The 17,155-nt window shown below is 45.4% G+C and overlaps 2 protein-coding genes across 2 annotated transcripts; both read left to right on the top strand.

Moving 5' to 3' along the window:
- The first annotated feature begins 1,112 nt into the window (after positions 1-1,112).
- Positions 1,113-4,035, top strand: LOC111024278 (uncharacterized). Its single transcript, XM_022301925.2, has 2 exons — positions 1,113-1,760; positions 2,753-4,035. Exons 1-2 carry the CDS (start codon positions 1,421-1,423, stop codon positions 3,817-3,819), a joined length of 1,407 nt encoding a protein of 468 aa, XP_022157617.1. The 5' UTR covers positions 1,113-1,420; the 3' UTR covers positions 3,820-4,035.
- A 648-nt stretch (positions 4,036-4,683) lies between these two features.
- Positions 4,684-15,909, top strand: LOC111024289 (uncharacterized). Its single transcript, XM_022301936.2, has 3 exons — positions 4,684-5,252; positions 14,769-15,187; positions 15,320-15,909. Exons 1-3 carry the CDS (start codon positions 4,684-4,686, stop codon positions 15,907-15,909), a joined length of 1,578 nt encoding a protein of 525 aa, XP_022157628.2.
- The last annotated feature ends 1,246 nt before the right edge of the window (positions 15,910-17,155 follow it).

Below are 17,155 nucleotides of genomic sequence, written 5' to 3'. Positions count from 1 at the left end.
ATAAATAAAATTTATATTAGAAATTAATGATCGCCATATTTTTAAATTTTTACAGACACTAGGAACTTAATTAGTTTTGAGAACAAAATTCCAAATAGTAAAAGATAAAATTTAATTTTGGAGATATTAATTAGAATGGAACTAAAAAATGACACAGGTACTATAGACCACTTTGAAAAAAACATATATCTATCCATTCAAAATTTTCTTAGTTTATCTCTACTCCTTGGAATTGCTTCACACAATGATCCAATTTGAAACCTTCACATTACACACCTCCTTCATTGTCCTTTTCTCAAATTTTCAAACAACTTGTTGACTACAAGTCACAATGTTTGTGGTTTTCAAAATATTTATTAGATAAAAAAAATAAAGAAAATCAAATCACAATGATACATGTGCCACATTTTTAGAACGCAGCAAAAAGAGGTGATAAGCTAGCCTTAAGCATTAAGTACGTGTGAAGACAAAAGTTGCACAAGGTCAAATAAATGGTAATCAATATCAAACGGAGAGAAAATGATACTACAATTTCGAATGTAGGATGTCCAACTCTAATATCATATTAAATTATCCATTACCAAAAAATTTAAGGTGATGGGTTACAAATTCAAACATAGGTCTCTTTCTTCTTGACGCTTTCAACATTGGTCTTCTTTCCTATAACGTGTTTGACTTCATAAAGGAAGCTTTATTTACCCATCCCTTTGAGATGTCGTAGGAACATATATCATGTGGAGCAATATAGTGGTCTTAGTTCTGTGGAACATATGGCTGGAACGTAAGAATAGCATCTTTTCAGAAGTCTCTAGATCACACTCTCACCTATGGGACGATTCCAAGATCCTAATGTCATCTTGATCTTCCATCTCCTTTATTTTGTAATTATGATATATCTACCAATTTCACTTTATTGTTCATCTAAAGCCTCATTTTTTTTTCTTTTAATGTTTCTCACATATCCACAAATGATATCTCTTTCTTAAAAAAATAAAAAAATATACATTTTTATAGATATCTTTTTAACACTGAATTTAACCTATACCCATGCTTACACTATATAAAAGTTTGGCCATTTTAGAGAAAGGAGATTTCTAGGACTCTAAAAAATGTGAAGATATATAAGAAGATACCTCGTATCCCAATTATCTCTACAATGATATTACCAAAAAGATCTCGTATCAATAGAGATAATTATCTTCTCTTATACATGTATCATGGATGACTCTATTTCCTAGCTAACGTGAGATTTTATATTTGCAATCTTTTACAACCCAACATGGATCTCACCTAACGGAACAAAATAATAAAAAAGAACAAATTCATGGGGAGGCTATAAATTGCAGAGCCAATTGGGGGAGAGAGAAACACAGAAGCTTGAGACCAGAGAGAGAGAGAGGGAAGGCAGACATAGGCAGCCATGGATGAAGAAGCAGAAGCTCCATCAGTGCCAGTTCAGTTCGCTCTGAAATCTGTGTCCAACAACAAATATCTGTCGTTCGTTGGTGGGGAGAAAGATGAGTTGTTCGGATATCTGCAGTTCTGCGCAGATCAAGCGGTGAGCCCATACACAAAATTCGAGATCGAAAGTTCAAAAGTTGGGAAGGGATTGGTGCACATAAGATGCTGTTACAACAACCAATATTGGGTTCTGAGCTCTCAATCGTCTCATTATATTGTCGCCGGAGCCAAAACAACCGATGAAGATCAGACCAAATACACTTGTACCTTATTCAGGCCCATTTTCGATGATAAGCAAGGTACCTACCACCATTACAATAATCTACTCTCTAATCTCCTAATTCGGGATCTGAACTCGAATTGAGAAGGAAATGATATTATAATTAAGTTACTGGTCTGTTTGGTTTGGTAAAATATTCTTTTTTTAACAATTATCTACTCTCTCTTCTCTCCTCTCCTTGGGGATTTGGAAATTAATTAGCCCGATATTCAACTCTTGAATCTCGATATTAATTGGGAAGGAAATGATATTATAAGTTAAGGATCTGTTTTGTTTGATAATGTTTATTGTTTCTCGTTTTTAGACATTCTTTTGCTAAAAAAATATATAAGCATTTGTTCATTGTGTATACTTCTTGTTTTTCATTTTTTGGAAGCATTTTCAAAATTACTGTAAAACAATGAGATAAAGTTTCTTGTTTCTTATTCTCATTTCTAATTTTTTTAAAAGCGTAAATAAAAATATTAGTTTATCATGTTTGACCTATAAAATACATAATAAATATAACATAAAAATTTTCAATATTTAGTTAAGAAGAATTAATTTTCATATAAAATTTTTAGTTTTCTAATTTAAAACGTTAGAGAGAAAAAAACAAACTAAAATAGTTACCAAATATGTTTATGTTTAATGGATAAAAAATAAAGAATAAGTATTAAAAAAAGTTACCTTTTGTTTTTCTTTATTAAAAAAAAAAAGAGAAAACCAAAAATAAAAAATAGTAAACCAGAAACAATAAATAAAATAGAGTTACCAAACACAGTTATATTTTTCTTTGTTAAAAAGAGAAAAGGCGAATGAGAAGAATAGACGAGAAGCAAGCAAGAGACAAGAAAGAGTTACTAGTTGCTCAACACAGCTTTATTTTTCTTTACTAAAAAATAAGAAACAAGAAATGAAAAAGAGAAGACCAAGAACAAGAGGTAAACGTTACCAAACGGGTTACGTCCTTCCCTGCCACCTGAGTACCATATTAAACTATCATTTAATTCAAAACATTTAACATTTCAGGTGCCTTTCGGTTTCGAAACGTTCATCTCGACCGCAACATGCACCTGCACGCCCAAGCTTACGGATCACACAGAAACTGTGTGTTCGCAAAAAGCTCAACACCAGAAAGGGATCGATCCGATCTAGCAACCGCGGTGGATTGGAACTCCCTTTGCATTCTCCCCAAATATGTAGCTTTCAAGGACGAAAACGGCCACTATTTAAGACCCCATGAACACATTGGTGGCAACATCTACGTCCAATCCTCAGGCTCAGATGTCTCAGACCCAGGACTCAAACATGAAATCTTGTCCACCCCAGATGGCCATATTCGCATAAGAAATGTCCCTTACAACAAGTTCTGGAGTTATGACCCCAATTGGATAATGCTCAAAAGTGACGACAAAACCTTGTTTTGGCCTGTCAAAGTTGGAGACAGCGCTGTGGCGCTGCGCTGCAAGGGCAACAATCACTTCGTCAAGAGTATCACAGCAGATGGGAAGGATGATTGTCTCAATGCTTGCCTCACCAATATCACCGACGCGGCGAAATTCGAAGTAACTGAGTTGGTGCTTTCCAGGGACATTTACAACACCAATTTTCGCCTCTCCGATGCCAGGATCTATAATGAGAAACCCATCGTCGTGACCAGCGGAGTTGTCGAGAATCTTAAGGATGTCGCCGACAAGGTAAGCGTGAAACTGTTGTATGAAGACACCGTAACGAAAACTTGGAGTTCTTCTGTGTCCACAAACCTTGGGGTTAAAGTCACACTCGAAACTGGTGTGCCTTTGATTGGTGAAAGCGAGATTGAAATTTCAGCTGAGATTGGCGAAGAACATGCGTGGGGCGAAACGCAGCAGAACAAGAATATAATAGAGGTTACTCACGACATCATTGTTGCTCCACGGTCCAAAGTTAAGGCTGGTATAATGGCAACTCAAGCTACTTGTGATGTTCCTTTCTCGTATACTCAGCGCGATAGGCTGATGGATGGAAGAGCGGTTATTCAGCGCCTCGACGACGGTATTTTTACCGGGATCAATAGCTACAACTTTCAGTTTGTGGCGGAAGAAGTTGTGGCGTGAGGTGTTAGAGGTTTGGTTTTTAACTTCTGTGTTCAGTTAAAATTCACTCAATGTGTGTACCTTTGGGGTTAATTGAGTGAATTTTGTTAAATAAATGTAAAAGAGAACTCATGCATCTTTGCTTTTTACTTCTTGTGTGTTTCTTGTAATGGTTGGAGTTCGTAGTTGTGTTGTAATTACTAGAAATAAAATGATGTGTTGTCTTACTTTTGGTTATGTTTTGAGCTTAATTATATGTGCTATCTATGCTTTATGAACCAAAATTGATAATTAATGGTAAGAAAAACCTAAGAGAAAAAGAATTAATATATACTTGCTTTTCGTTTTATGTGTTTGGTAATAGTTGTTATTATCCGAAGAGGTGGAAAATGTATATCAATTACCGCTAAGCTATGCTCGATTTGACGATAACTCATTCTATTCATAAAAAGAATCAATATTTTTATATTTCTTTATCAAACATTTAATGGTGGTAAGGACAAGATTCCTCCTTGTCGCCTACTATTTTTCAATTATTTTTACTCCTTGCTATGAGCTGCATGTGTTAAACAAACCTTTGTTGTTATATAAAAGAAAATTTAAAAAGTCAATTATAATACTGATTTTTTTAAGTACACTAATAATTAAAAATAAATTAAGCAAAAAATTAAGTTATTTTAAAATTAAAAAGTTCGTGTAAAAAAAAATAATAATTGTTTATCTTAACTGATAACCTTCAAAATTATTTTTAAAGTTCTCTCTCGCATGCAAAGAGAGAGAGAAATCCCAAGATCCAAAACAGCACTCCATAAATAGTGCTGAACATACCAAAGAGTTTAGAGAGTATTACACACCGAGATCAACAAGATGCTGTCGGCAGCGCTAATGAAGGCTAAGCGGGAGCAAGAAATGTTGGAAGAGATTTACAGAAACGCAACACAGAAAGAAGAAGAAAGCTTGGAAGACATGTACAGAACGATAGCACAGAAAGAAGATGGCGAAAACATAATCCCAAGGTATTTCGCCCTCAAATCCAAACACAACACCAACTATCTCCGCTACATTAACGAAGACGACGACCGAATTGGCGGGTTCCTCCACTTCTCCGGCCAGAGAATTGTCAGCCCATATACCAAATTCGAGGTCGAGTACTCCGACCTCGGAAAAGGATACGTGCACGTAAGATGCTGTTACAATAACAAATATTGGGTTCGTCAGTCTTCCAAGTCCAACTACATTGTCGCCACTGCCAATGAGGCAAACGAGGACATCTCGAAATGGTCGTGCACATTGTTTGAGCCGATCTACGATAACCGTCAGAAGGCCTATCGTTTTCGCCACGTTCAGCTTGATCAAATCGTCTTCCTATCCCACTCTAATGACCAATATAATGATTGTATCTGTTTATGGAAGGATATGCACAATATTGTATTTCTGATTGCAACTCGAACTCGGTCTCCGGACCGATCTATATACTTGGGCGGACCTGCACAAAAAGGTGAGCACTCCGATGATCAAGTCAGTATAGGTCGGATTCCCAGTTTAGTTCGAGGTCAGAAATCATCGTACCTGATCGTGGAGTGAGGTCCTCTACTTATGGGTGGTAGTCCCGTTAATCTCGCGACGGTTACACCCGGTAATCTCGGGACCATCGGTTACACCCGGTAATCTCGGGACCGACGGTTACACCCGATAATCACGCCGCTGACAGTAGCTCACATCGGCCCCCACCGAGCTTCCCGGTAGATCGGACCTTGGCCGGGTTCACCTCTGCCCTCATACTTAGCATCTGTCAACGCTAGTGGTGGTGATCTCGGCGGTCCGAGCTGGGGCATGACTCATGGGTCACCTTGGAGCACCAATGGCTGTCCTCCACGTGTCCAGGGTATTCTTTTCCCCAAACATTGGCCCCCTCTCTGTCTGGTCCGATCTCGACCTGGCGGAGAAGTTCATTCGATTCGCTTCGGACACGTGGCGACTTCCCATTCGTGGGAAAACATCACTGTTGCGGTGCATTTATCGTCGGAATATTCAAATATTCCGACGCTTCGGATTTTCGGGAGGATCCCAGCCGCTCGTTGATTACACGTGTACGGTGGGGAAATTTTTCCGATGAGCTATAAATACCCCCAATCCTTCAAGTCATACCTTACGTTTCCTGAATTCTTGGAGTTCGATCTGAAGGCAGCTCGAACCCTTGGTAGGTCGGTCTCTTCCCTCACTTTCTCTTTCGAACGTAGTTGACATGTCGTCCTCTTTTAGCAGCGACTTAGGATCCGATGAGGATTTAGCTCGTAGGTTAGAGTCCGAGCTCGAGGAGATAGAAAACTTTAGGTTCTCCGATGACGGGGAGGATAATGATGCCTCCACCTCGGGTTAGGGTTTGGAATACCCTTCTAGGATACCTGAGCACTACCTCGGATCCCTTCGTAGGGGGTTCGCTATCCCTGAGAACATCCTCCTTAGGATTCCGGAGGAGGGGGAGAGAGCTGACAATCCTCTAGAGGGATGAGTCACTCTATACTTCAAAATGTTTGAGTATGGCCTCAGGCTTCCCCTTCACCCTTTTGTCCAAGAATTTCTCTTCCGAACTAGGTTGGCTCCGACTCAAGTGGCCCCCAATGGGTGGGGTGTCATTTTCGCTTTGGCCATCCTTTTTTGGCTACGAGCTCGGGATAGTGAAGAGGCCGAGCTGTTGGACGTAGACCAGCTCCTCGCGTGCTTCGAAGCGAAAAGGATAGCTAAGAAGCCTGGTCGGTTCTATATATGCGCAAGGAAAGGCGCAGGCGGTATAGTTAAGGGGTCGACCTCCATCAAAGGATGGGTGAGGAAGTGGTTCTACGCTTCCGGGGAATGGCTTGCAAAGGACGAGTCGGGTCGTTCCTTCTTTGACGTTCCCACTAGGTTTGGGAACCTAGGTACGGAGTAGCTCTTACTTTTTGTGATAACTTTCTTTCTTGTTATTCAGGTCTGACTCGGATTTTGTCTTTGTGCAGTTTCAATCCGACCAGTCCCCGAGCTTACGCAAGCCTCCTTCGACACGCTGAAATATTACAAGGAGCATTTTCCGAGGGGTAGGAAGGTCGGAACCTTGGTGACCGACAAGCTGCTGCTTGAGTCCGGGCTGCTAGATTACAACCCTGCAGTTCGTCCCATTGAATCCTCAAGGCCGAACTCCGAACTTGGTATGCCGAGCTTGCTCCCCCCCTTTTTCTCTAACTTTGTGTTGACTCCTGTTTTTGTTTTGCAGCCATGGTTTGCGGATTTGCAAGCAACGTGAAACGCAAGTCCAAGGGCCGAGCCCATGCTCTTGAGGCCGCCCAGAGTTCGGAACCTGCCCCTCCTGCTGTGGCAGGGCCAGCCTCGGAAGATCCAGCCCCAGTGATCGAGCTGGAGTCTTCTGGGGGGTCTTTCGAGGGAGAAGCGCCCCAGGGGTCAGACCGAGGCGGTGGACGTCTCGTCCTTGGGCGAGGAGGTGAGGGAGGAGGTCCCTCTGAAGCGAAGGAGGAAGAAGAAGAAGACCACCTCCCCCTTGGAGGTCGGAGCTCGTGGGGCCCTCCCTACGAGCTTCGCAGATCGGGTGGACGATCCTGAGGCCAGGATGGGCGGGACGTCCGACGTGACAGCACGGTTCAGAGTCGAGCCGTCAAGTTCTGGGGTGAGGGACCAGGTGTCCCACATCTCGGCTGCAAGTTTGGACTGCTGCCTCAGAAGAGCGTCCAAATTTGTAAGTGACCCGGGGTCCGTCCTGCAGAGGACCATCGACTACGCCGCTGAGGTAAGATTGATGTCTTCATTTTTGCTCAATTACCTAACAGGTAGCTCGGTCTAACTTTCTTCTTTGTACCTTTTCTCAGGCGTTTGTTGCTTCCATTCAATCGGCTCTGCCCGTGAAAGCCGAGCTGGATGGGAGGGAAGCTCTAGCAGCGAGGGAGAAAGAGGAGTTCTCTGCTGCCTTGGAGGCTGCCTCTTCCACCATGAAGGATGAGCTGCTGAAAGCTCACTCTGAGGTGGAAATTTTGAAGGCTGAGGTGGAGGCCAAGGCCGAGCTGCTGAAGAAAGAAGAGAACAGACGCAAGGCCCAGCTCCGAGCTGCCCATGCTATCACCAAGGGCTTGAAGAAGGAGAAGTTCCAACTCCTCAAGGAGAAGGACGACATACTCCAGGCGCTTGAAGCGAAGGAGGAGGAGCTGAAGCATGCGACTGCTGAGCTGGAGATGGTGAAGGAGCGTCTCAGCAATGGAGCCCTATTCGAGGAATCGTTCAGGCAACATCCTGACTTCGATGGATTTGCCAAAGACTTCTCTGACGCGGGCTTCAAGTTTCTCATGAAGGGCATTGCTTCCGACATGCCTGACCTTCAGATCGATCTCGGTGGTCTGAAGAAGAGGTATGCTGAGCAGTGGGCGTCTGGGCCTAGCGGCACCCCTGGCCCCCAAGCGTTGGTGGATAAGTACGTCAGAGATCTGGACTCTGACTACTCCGACCTCGAAGAGAATCAGGTCGGCACCACTCAGGAGGGCGCTCCTCAAGCAGGCTCTTAGGCGATCACCTTTCATGAGGCCTTTCTCTGTCTTTCTTCTCTTCTTTTGTAAGTGTTAGGGCAGAGTTGCAAGGTCTATAAGCTTTGGCTCTGCTTTTCATTCAATAAAGAGGCTTCTCATTTGTTTTTACTTTTGTTGCCTTTTTTCTTCGGTTTTTCTTCAAGTTGAAGCCAGTGTCACCTCGCGCCTCGTACCTTTGAGGTCGCGCCATTAACTAAAATACTTGAAATTTTGAACTCGTATCGCTGTCTAGTATTCAATGCATTGCACCAACTTTGGACTTTTTAACATCACACCTTTAACTTAAAAACGTTAAAAGGCTAAAATCCTAAGTCCATAACTGTTCTTCATATCGCACCTCGTACCCTCAGGTTCAAAGGCTTGATCATTCTGAACTTTTCACATCGCCCCCTTGCCTTGAAGGTTTGAATTTTAAGTTCACCAACGGTTTTGGCATCACACCTCGTACCCTTAGGTTTTGGAGGATTGAATTTTAAGTTCACCAACGGTTTTGGCATTGCACCTCGTACCCTTAAGTTTTGGAGGATTGAATTTTAACCGACTGCTGGAATGTGATCGTGTGGGAGTCCGTGACCCCCATTTAATTTCTGGTCCGGAATCATGAAATTAAATCATCACATTTATTCCGATCATAATTCTTTTGAAACAGTTTTTACAGATCCATTGAAAACCATTTTGGCATTTGAAGGATAATAACGCTTCAGGTGCTCCGCGTTCCACGGGTGCGCGAGGACGTCTCCTTTCAGATCGGCCAATATGTACGTCCCAGGTCGGACTATTCCCTTGACCTCAAACGGCCCCTCCCAGGTCGGGTCAAGGGCACCCACATGGGTTTGGACCTTCCTTAAGACCAGATGTCCGACTTGGAAGTTCCGAGGTCGAACGCGGGCATTGTAGTGTCTGGCCATTCCGCCCTGATATTCCGCCAGGCGTAGCTGGGCCATTGCTCTTCTTTCTTCCAACAAGTCGAGGTTGAGGAGCAGCTCTTCCTCATTTGCTATAGGCTCATAATGTTGTACTCTGTCAGATGGCATGCCGATCTCAACCGGGACTACAGCTTCGGAGCCGAAGGCCAGGGAGAACGGGGTTTCACCCGCCGATTCTCTTTGCGAATGGCCCCACTGCGCGAATGGCCACGGGGCCGAGATGGGGGTGAGCAGCTCGGGAGGTTGGTGGATTATGTTTCTGTAGCGTTGGCAATTGTCGCAAGTTCTAACGAACTTCTTGGCGTCCTGGCTGAGGGTCGGCCAATAGTATCCTTGTCGGATCACTTTGGCTGACAGCGACCGGGCGCCTGAGTGATTGCCGCACACTCCTTCCTGGATTTCTCTGAGGACGTATAGGCCCTCTTCAGGGGTTAGGTATTTCAATAGAGGCAGGGAAAAGCCGCGTCGGTACAACGCTCCACCTCGAACCACGAACCGAGATGCTTGCCTTGCCAACCTTCTGCGCTCCTTGGGGTCTTGTGGTGAATTGCCCCTAATGAAGTCCACAATCGGGTCCATCCATGAGGACTCTGGATCGTCGATCTCCATCAGATCTGGCTCTGAGATCGAGGGATCATCTAAGATCTCGACGGGGACCGACCTGGCCAGGTCGGTCTCGTACGCTGATGCTAACTTGGCCAAGGCGTCGGCATTAGAATTTTCTGCTTGGGGAACCCGACTTACCTCGTAAGTTCGAAATTGGGCGAGGTACGATCTGACCTTGCCCAAATACTTCTCCATTCGGGATTCCCTAGCTTGGTACTCTTCTGTGATCTGGCTCACAACCAGCTGGGAGTCGCTGAAGATCTTAACACAAGAGACCCCCAATGCTCTGGCGATTCGTAGACCGGCAATAAATGCTTCATACTCAGCCTCGTTATTGGAAGTCCGGAAGCCGAACCTCAAGGCATACTCAAATCGCTCGCCTCCTGGTCCGAGAAAGAGGACCCCGGCCCCGCACCCCTTCTCATTGGAGGATCCGTCGACGTAGATTGTCCACGGTAGGTCGGACTCGCCAGGCTCGGAAGGTGGTGTGAGCTCGGCTATGAAGTCTGCCACTGCTTGCCCTTTCAACGCAGCTCTGGGTTCGAACTGGATGTCGTACTCACTTAGCTCCATTGCCCACTTCATCAGGCGTCCAGAAGCTTCTGGCTTATGGAAGATGTTTTTTAGGGGCAAGTTATTGAGCACCACCACAGTATGGGCTTGGAAGTATGGTCTAAGCCGTCGGGCCAAGGTGACTAAAGCTAGAGCCAACTTTTCCATCTGAGGGTATCTAGTCTCGGCTTCGGTCATAGCCTTGCTTGTGTAGTAGACCGGGTTTTGCCGCGCTTCCTCTTGCCTGATTAGGGCCGAGCTGACGGCACTGTCAGACACTGCTAAGTATAACTGGAGCTTGTCCCATGGCACGGGCTTGACGAGCAAAGGTGCCGAACAGAGGTAGCTCTTCAATTGCTGAAATGCTTGTTCGCACTCTGCTGTCCATTCAAACGGCCCTTTCTTTCGTAGGACTTTGAAAAAAGGGAGGCACTTATCTGTCGATCTTGAAACAAACCGGTTCAGGGCTGCAATCCTGCCATTGAGGCACTGAAGCTGTTTCAGCGTTTTGGGTGCCTCCATCTTGAGCACGGCTTTAATCTTTTCGGGGTTGGCCTCGATCCCCCGGTGGTTCACCATGAAGCTAAGGAATTTTCCCGAAGAGACTCCAAAGGCACATTTAGCTGGGTTGAGCTTCATTTGATATGTCCTTAGAACCTCGAAGGCTTCGGTCAGATCGGAAAGATGCAACTTAGACCGCTTGCTCTTGACGAGCATGTCGTCCACATACACTTCCATATTCCGGCCGATCTACTTGGCGAACATTTTGTTCACCATTCTCTGGTAGGTCGCTCATGCGTTCTTTAAACCGAAGGGCATGACCTTGTAACAGTACAGACCTTGGTCTGTTATGAATGCGGTATGATCTTGATCTGGGACATGCATCTTGATTTGGTTGTACCCAGAGTAGGCATCCATGAAGGTGAGCAGTTCGTGCCCGGCTGTGGCATCCACGAGCTGATCAATCCTCGGCAGTGGGAAGCAATCTTTCGGGCATGACTTATTTAAGTTCGTAAAGTCTACGCACATTCTCCACTTTCTGTTAGATTTTTTAACTAATACAACATTGGAGAGCCACTCGGGATACGAAATTTCTCTTATGTATTTAGCTTTCAAAAGTTTGCTAACTTCCTCAACAATTACATCACTCCTCTCCTTGTTTATAGGTCTTCTTTTTTGTTTTACAGGTCGGAATGTCGGATCTATGCTGAGGCGATGCGTCATAATCTTCGGGTCAATGCCAGGCATGTCCTCATGGGACCACGCAAAGACGTCCGAGTTGGATCTGAGGAAGTGGATTAGCTCCTCTCTGTCGGTGGCCCCCAGCTTAGTTCCTATGCTTACCTGCTTCTCGGGACTAAGTAGAGGAACAAGCTCGAGCTCCTCAGTGGGTGCGGCAAACTCCCTCCTCGGCAAGTCGGCCTTGAACTCGAGCGTCTCATCCCTACTGGCGAGAGTTTCGAGGGCGCAGACCGATGAGCCTTTGAGTGCGGAGACATAGCACTCCCTCGAAGCGGTCTGTTCTCCTCGGACCGTGCCCACGCCATTGGCGGTGGAATACTTCAAAACTTGATGAAGTGTCGAGGGAATGGCCCGAAATGAGTGGATGATGGGTCTCCCAAAGATGGCGTTATAGGCCGATCTACCGTCAATTACCACGAACTCGGCCATTTGGGTGACCTGAGTTTGGTCCTGCCCAAGTGTGACCGGCAAGTCGATGCAACCCTCTGGGATGACCGATTCTCCAGAGAATGCAACCAGCGGTGTCGGGCTTGCGACCTCGTCCATCTCAGGTGTGGTAGGTCGGTAAGGACAGGATGTTAGCAGATGCGCCTCCGTCTACCAGCACCCTTCTGACCAGCACATGATCAATCAAGGGAGCGATCACAAGTGCATCATTGTGGGGCAGGTGGACCTCCTCAAAGTCTGCACTGTCGAAGGTGATTGGGCAGGTCAGCCTCTGCTCGCTGATGATGCACACCTCGCGCCTGGCTGCACGAGCTAACTCTCCTTTCTTTTATGTCCGGACTGACCCCCGCTTGGCTCTTCGAAAATGGTATTGATGACTGCAGGTCGGTCAGTGCGTCGGGGCGGCGTCCTCGAACGCTTCCGCTCTTCCTTTTTCTCTGCCGAGCTGGTCCTGGGCTTTCCCACAAATTTCTTGAAGTAGCCATCTTGAATTAGATCCTCAATTTGGCGCTTCAACTCCCAGCAATCTGACGTGTTGTGGCCGTGCTCCCGATGGAAGCGGCAATACTTGTCCTTGCTGCGCCTCTCCGGGGCTCCCCGAAGCTTCTCAGGATGTTTGAGTAGTTTTTCCATTTCAGACTCCTCGATGTTCGTTAGGATCTCGGAAATTGGAATCGTGGTCGGGGTGAAGCGTTCGTAAGGTCGGCTCCTGGTGGGTCCGTTCACCGCCCTTCGAAACTCAGCTCGGCCACTGGAGAAAGATCCCTTGTCCATGGACTTGAGATCCGCCTTTTCATCTTTTCCGCTTCTGCCCCGGCCGATCCCTCGTTCTGGTTGGCCGGTTTTTGTTCGGAAGAGCTCTTGTCCATCGATGACTTCTTCGCCTTCTGCAGCACTTCGGCGAAGGTGGCCGAGGCCTCCTCTTAAGCTTCACCGTGAGGGCTTCGTCGGCTAGACCGGTGAGAAAGTAGCACATGGCCGAGTCATCAGAGCAGTGTGCGACCTTCAATTGTTCCTCCTGGAACCTAGTGACATATTCCCGCAGCGTCTCACCTTCCTTTTGCGTGATGGTGGCAAGATGGGTCGTTGTCTTTTTGTCATAGTGCCGAGAAGAGAACTGGGCAAGGAACTCCCTTCTCAGCTGAGCGTAGGTCGAGATCGACCTGGCTGGCAGTCTCCGATACCACAAACGCGCGCTGCCAGTAAGCGCGATCTGAAAGGCGCGGCATTTGATTGCGTCTGATGCCGCTTGAAAATCCATGAGGCCCTCAAAGACCTCAACATAATCCTTAGGGTCCTTTGACCCATCATAAGGTTTCACAGTAGGAGCTTTGAACTTCGGAGGGATCGGCGCTTCCAAAACGTCGAGGTGAATGACGATTCTCCCAGGTCGCCATCGTTCAGTGGATCTTCTTTCTGCTCACACTTGGCCTTTAAGGCCTCAACCTGAGCATCGAGCTTGCCCCTCAGCTGGTCGAACTCCTCCCTTGTGATCACCCCTGCGGGAGTTGCTGGGTTGTGAGAGGATTTAGCCTGCTGGTTGGAGCTCCTGTATGAGCGGGATGGTGACTGTCCTTTTCGGAGAGATGAGCCTCTCTTTCTGTTGAGATGCTCATGGAGGTCTCCCCTCTGGTGAGTGTGTCCCTCGCTCTCATTGTCTTCGGGACGTTCCTCCTCGACTGGGCCGAGGCGGGAACCCCTTTGCTCGCGTACGTCAATGCGCGTCACTCGATTTTCAGATCGGGACCCTGCGCCTGCAGCTAGTATCATTTCGTTATACATTTCCTCCATGGACCGCATTTGTGTGCGCATTGCCTCCATTTCTCTCTGGAGTGCGTCAAAGTTCTCACTTGTTGGAGTCGGGGCTGGACCCCGGGCGCCCTTCTTAGAGGTCCCACCTCGGCCACGGGTGGCCTTGGATGTCCTTGGGTGCGCAGGTGGTAGAACAAGCGCGGTGATTCGCGCCGACCTGCGGAGGAGTTCTGTTGCTAGGCCGTCGTGACCTTTGCCCCTCTACCACTGCTGCTCCGACCTCCCTCTGGTGGGCATCGCTGGCAGCTAGGATCCTTCGATCTGCAGTATTGGTCGAGTTTGCGGGTTGAACCATTTTCGCTTGCGTGTTGGTTTAAAAGAATTGGGATGACTTAGATTGTCGAATCCCCACGGACGGCACCAAATGTTTATGCAAGGATATGCACAACAGTGTATTTCTGATTGCAGCTCGAACTCGGCCTCCGGACCGATCTGAATACTTGGGCGGACCTGTACAAAAAGGTGAGCACTCGGACGATCAAGTCAGTATAGGTCGGATTCCCAGTTTAGTTCGAGGTCAGAAAGCATCGTACCTGATCGTGGAGTGAGGTCCTCTACTTATGGGTGGTAGTCCCACTAATCTCGCGACGATTACACCCGGTAATCTCGGGATCGACGGTTACACCCAATAATCACGCCGCCGACAGTAGCTCACATCGGCCCCCACCGAGCTTCCCGGTAGATCGGACCTTGGCCAGGTTCACCTCGGCCCTCATACTTAGCATCTGTCAACGCTAGTGGTGGTGATCTCGACGGTCCGAGCTGGGACATGACTCATGGGTCACCTTGGAGCACCAATGGCTGTCCTCCACGTGTCCAGGGTATTCTTTCCCCCAAATAGTATCGTTGCAAAAGCTGAGCGTGAAGTTGAGCTTCTACCAATGGTTACAATTATGAAGGCTGATGATGAAATTTATGCACTCTCAACACTCGTTGATTGGGACTCCCTCTTTATACTTCCAAAACATGTGGCCTTCAAGGGAGATAATGGCCAATATTTGAGCTTTTCTAGTCCATACTTGAAGTTTTCGAACTCGGATGTTAAAGACTCATCAGTTGTGCAAGAGATCTTTCCTACAAAAGATGGTAATATTCGTATAAAGAATGACGACTCGGGTAAGTTTTGGTATCGTGATCCTAACTGGATATGCGCCACATCGACCGTCAAGAGCGACAATCCCAACAACTTATTTTGGCCCGTCAAAATCGACAACCAAAACCTGGCTCTTCGCAACTTAGGTAATGTAATATTTTTTTTTGTATATTCTTAATTATCAGCGAACCAATGTTGACTCTCTCTTACCTCCGATCTTCTGGTGAATGATATGTGTGTTAACCATGAATGAATTACATTACATTTATTCTTTATAGGTAATAATCATTTCTGCCAGAGACTGACCATCGAGGGAAAAACGAGTTGTCTCAATGCTGGTGCGGTTACTATTACCAAAGAATCGCGCATGGAAGTGGTAGAGATTGTAATTTCGAGGACCATTGATAACGTGGAGTATCGACTTAACGATGCTCGAATTTACGGTCAAAAGGTGGTGTCAATGGCGAAAGGAACTGCTGTCAACAAAACAAAAGAAACTGACATAGTAACTTTTCAATTCAAGTACGAGGAAAAAAATAAGAAAAACTGGAGTTCCTCTGTCTCGTCCAAGATTGGTGTGAGTGTGACTACAAACTTTCAAGTTGGGGTTCCTATGGTTGCAAAAGGGAAGATTGAAGTTTCAGCTGAGATGGAGACTGAATATGAATGGGGAGAAACCCATAAGAATAAAAATGTGAAGGAATTTACTTACCCTGTAATTGTTCCTCCAATGTCAAAAGTGAAGATTCATGCTGTCATAAAGCAAGGCATGTGCCAAGTTCCTTTCTCCTACCACCGCGAACCGATGTTCTTAGGACGGGACAACAAGTCGTTCATCATTTACATGATGGACTTCTCACTGGTGTAAACTCTTACGACTTCGAGTTCAAGTCTGAAACTGTAGCAATGACATCATAAAATTATTTGAGGGACTGGAACAATGTGTGACTAGTAATTCGATACTATTCGAACTTCTTCGAATAGTTATTAGGAAGAAATCACATTTGGACCGCCCCTTGAATAATTTTGTGTGAGAAAGGGTAATTATCTAAGTTGTTCGGAGTGAATTAAGGATTGAATTTCGGTTTCTAGTTGATGTTGTTTGCTTTGTCATTAAAAATAATGGTGTAAAACCAGCTTGTGTTGTGGTATGTTTGTATTTTCGTACCTTTTTAAGTGTAATTACTAATGTGTTATGAAATTCTCTTTGATTTTTTTCTTTTTTTTTTTTAATAAAAGATACCGAAACTATTTCATTCAAGAGAGTAGAGAGTAGATGAGAAACGTACCAAGTAAACAAAGGAAAGCGAGAGTATGTGAGAAAAATTATCTGAAATTATCTTTGGTTGAAAATCACATCTCCTCTCTTTGTAACATCCTCGTGTTTGCACATTTTCTTTGTCTAATTAAATCTGAGTTTAATTTCTTGGTTTATAAGTTTGAGAGAGTAGAAAGAATGTAATTCTTTCTGTTCAATAAAAAATTGATAGGATTTTACAGAAAATAACATTCAGAGCTAATTTTTATAGTGTAATTCATGAGTTTTTGCCAAGTTATTTAATGGGTTCATTTTGTTCCTTCATCAAACTTAATTAAAACTTGATTTCTGTTGGAGGTTGGCATGCTATGGTTGATGGTTCAACAGGTACACGTGTCGCCTCACGCGAGTGTGTTTACCTCGGTCAGGAACCCTCATGTCGAGTCGACCATATTTGGTGGTCGAGCCGACCAAACCTATTACTTGGACTACTTCGACTTAACCTATTTTCCGACAGACTCCGCAACATCACGCCACACTTCACAGCATCTTTAAAGAGCCGTTGAGGCCTTGTCGGGAATTTTGCCTATAAATAGGACCATTCCGCTTCATTTTAAGGTACGCGATCAAACTCAATTCTCTCTCGAGTTGACTTGGACGCTTACTGACTTTAGCATAGAAGTTCCTACTCTTTTTTGAAAGTCCTCTGCACGGTATCTGGAGCTCACTGCCTAACTCGTCCTAACCGATCCGAGGCTTGCAGACTTCGTCATTTCTTGATCAAACAATTTCATTGAAATGAGTGAATTCCTAGAGATTTTAAAATTATTTCTAATTGATAGAATTCCTAGAGATT

Source organism: Momordica charantia (genome assembly GCF_013281855.1).
Source record: "Momordica charantia cultivar OHB3-1 chromosome 7 unlocalized genomic scaffold, Mcharantia_2.0 BLBB01000007.1, whole genome shotgun sequence".
Taxonomy (NCBI): Eukaryota; Viridiplantae; Streptophyta; class Magnoliopsida; order Cucurbitales; family Cucurbitaceae; genus Momordica; species Momordica charantia.
This window is presented reverse-complemented; position numbering and strand designations above follow the sequence as displayed.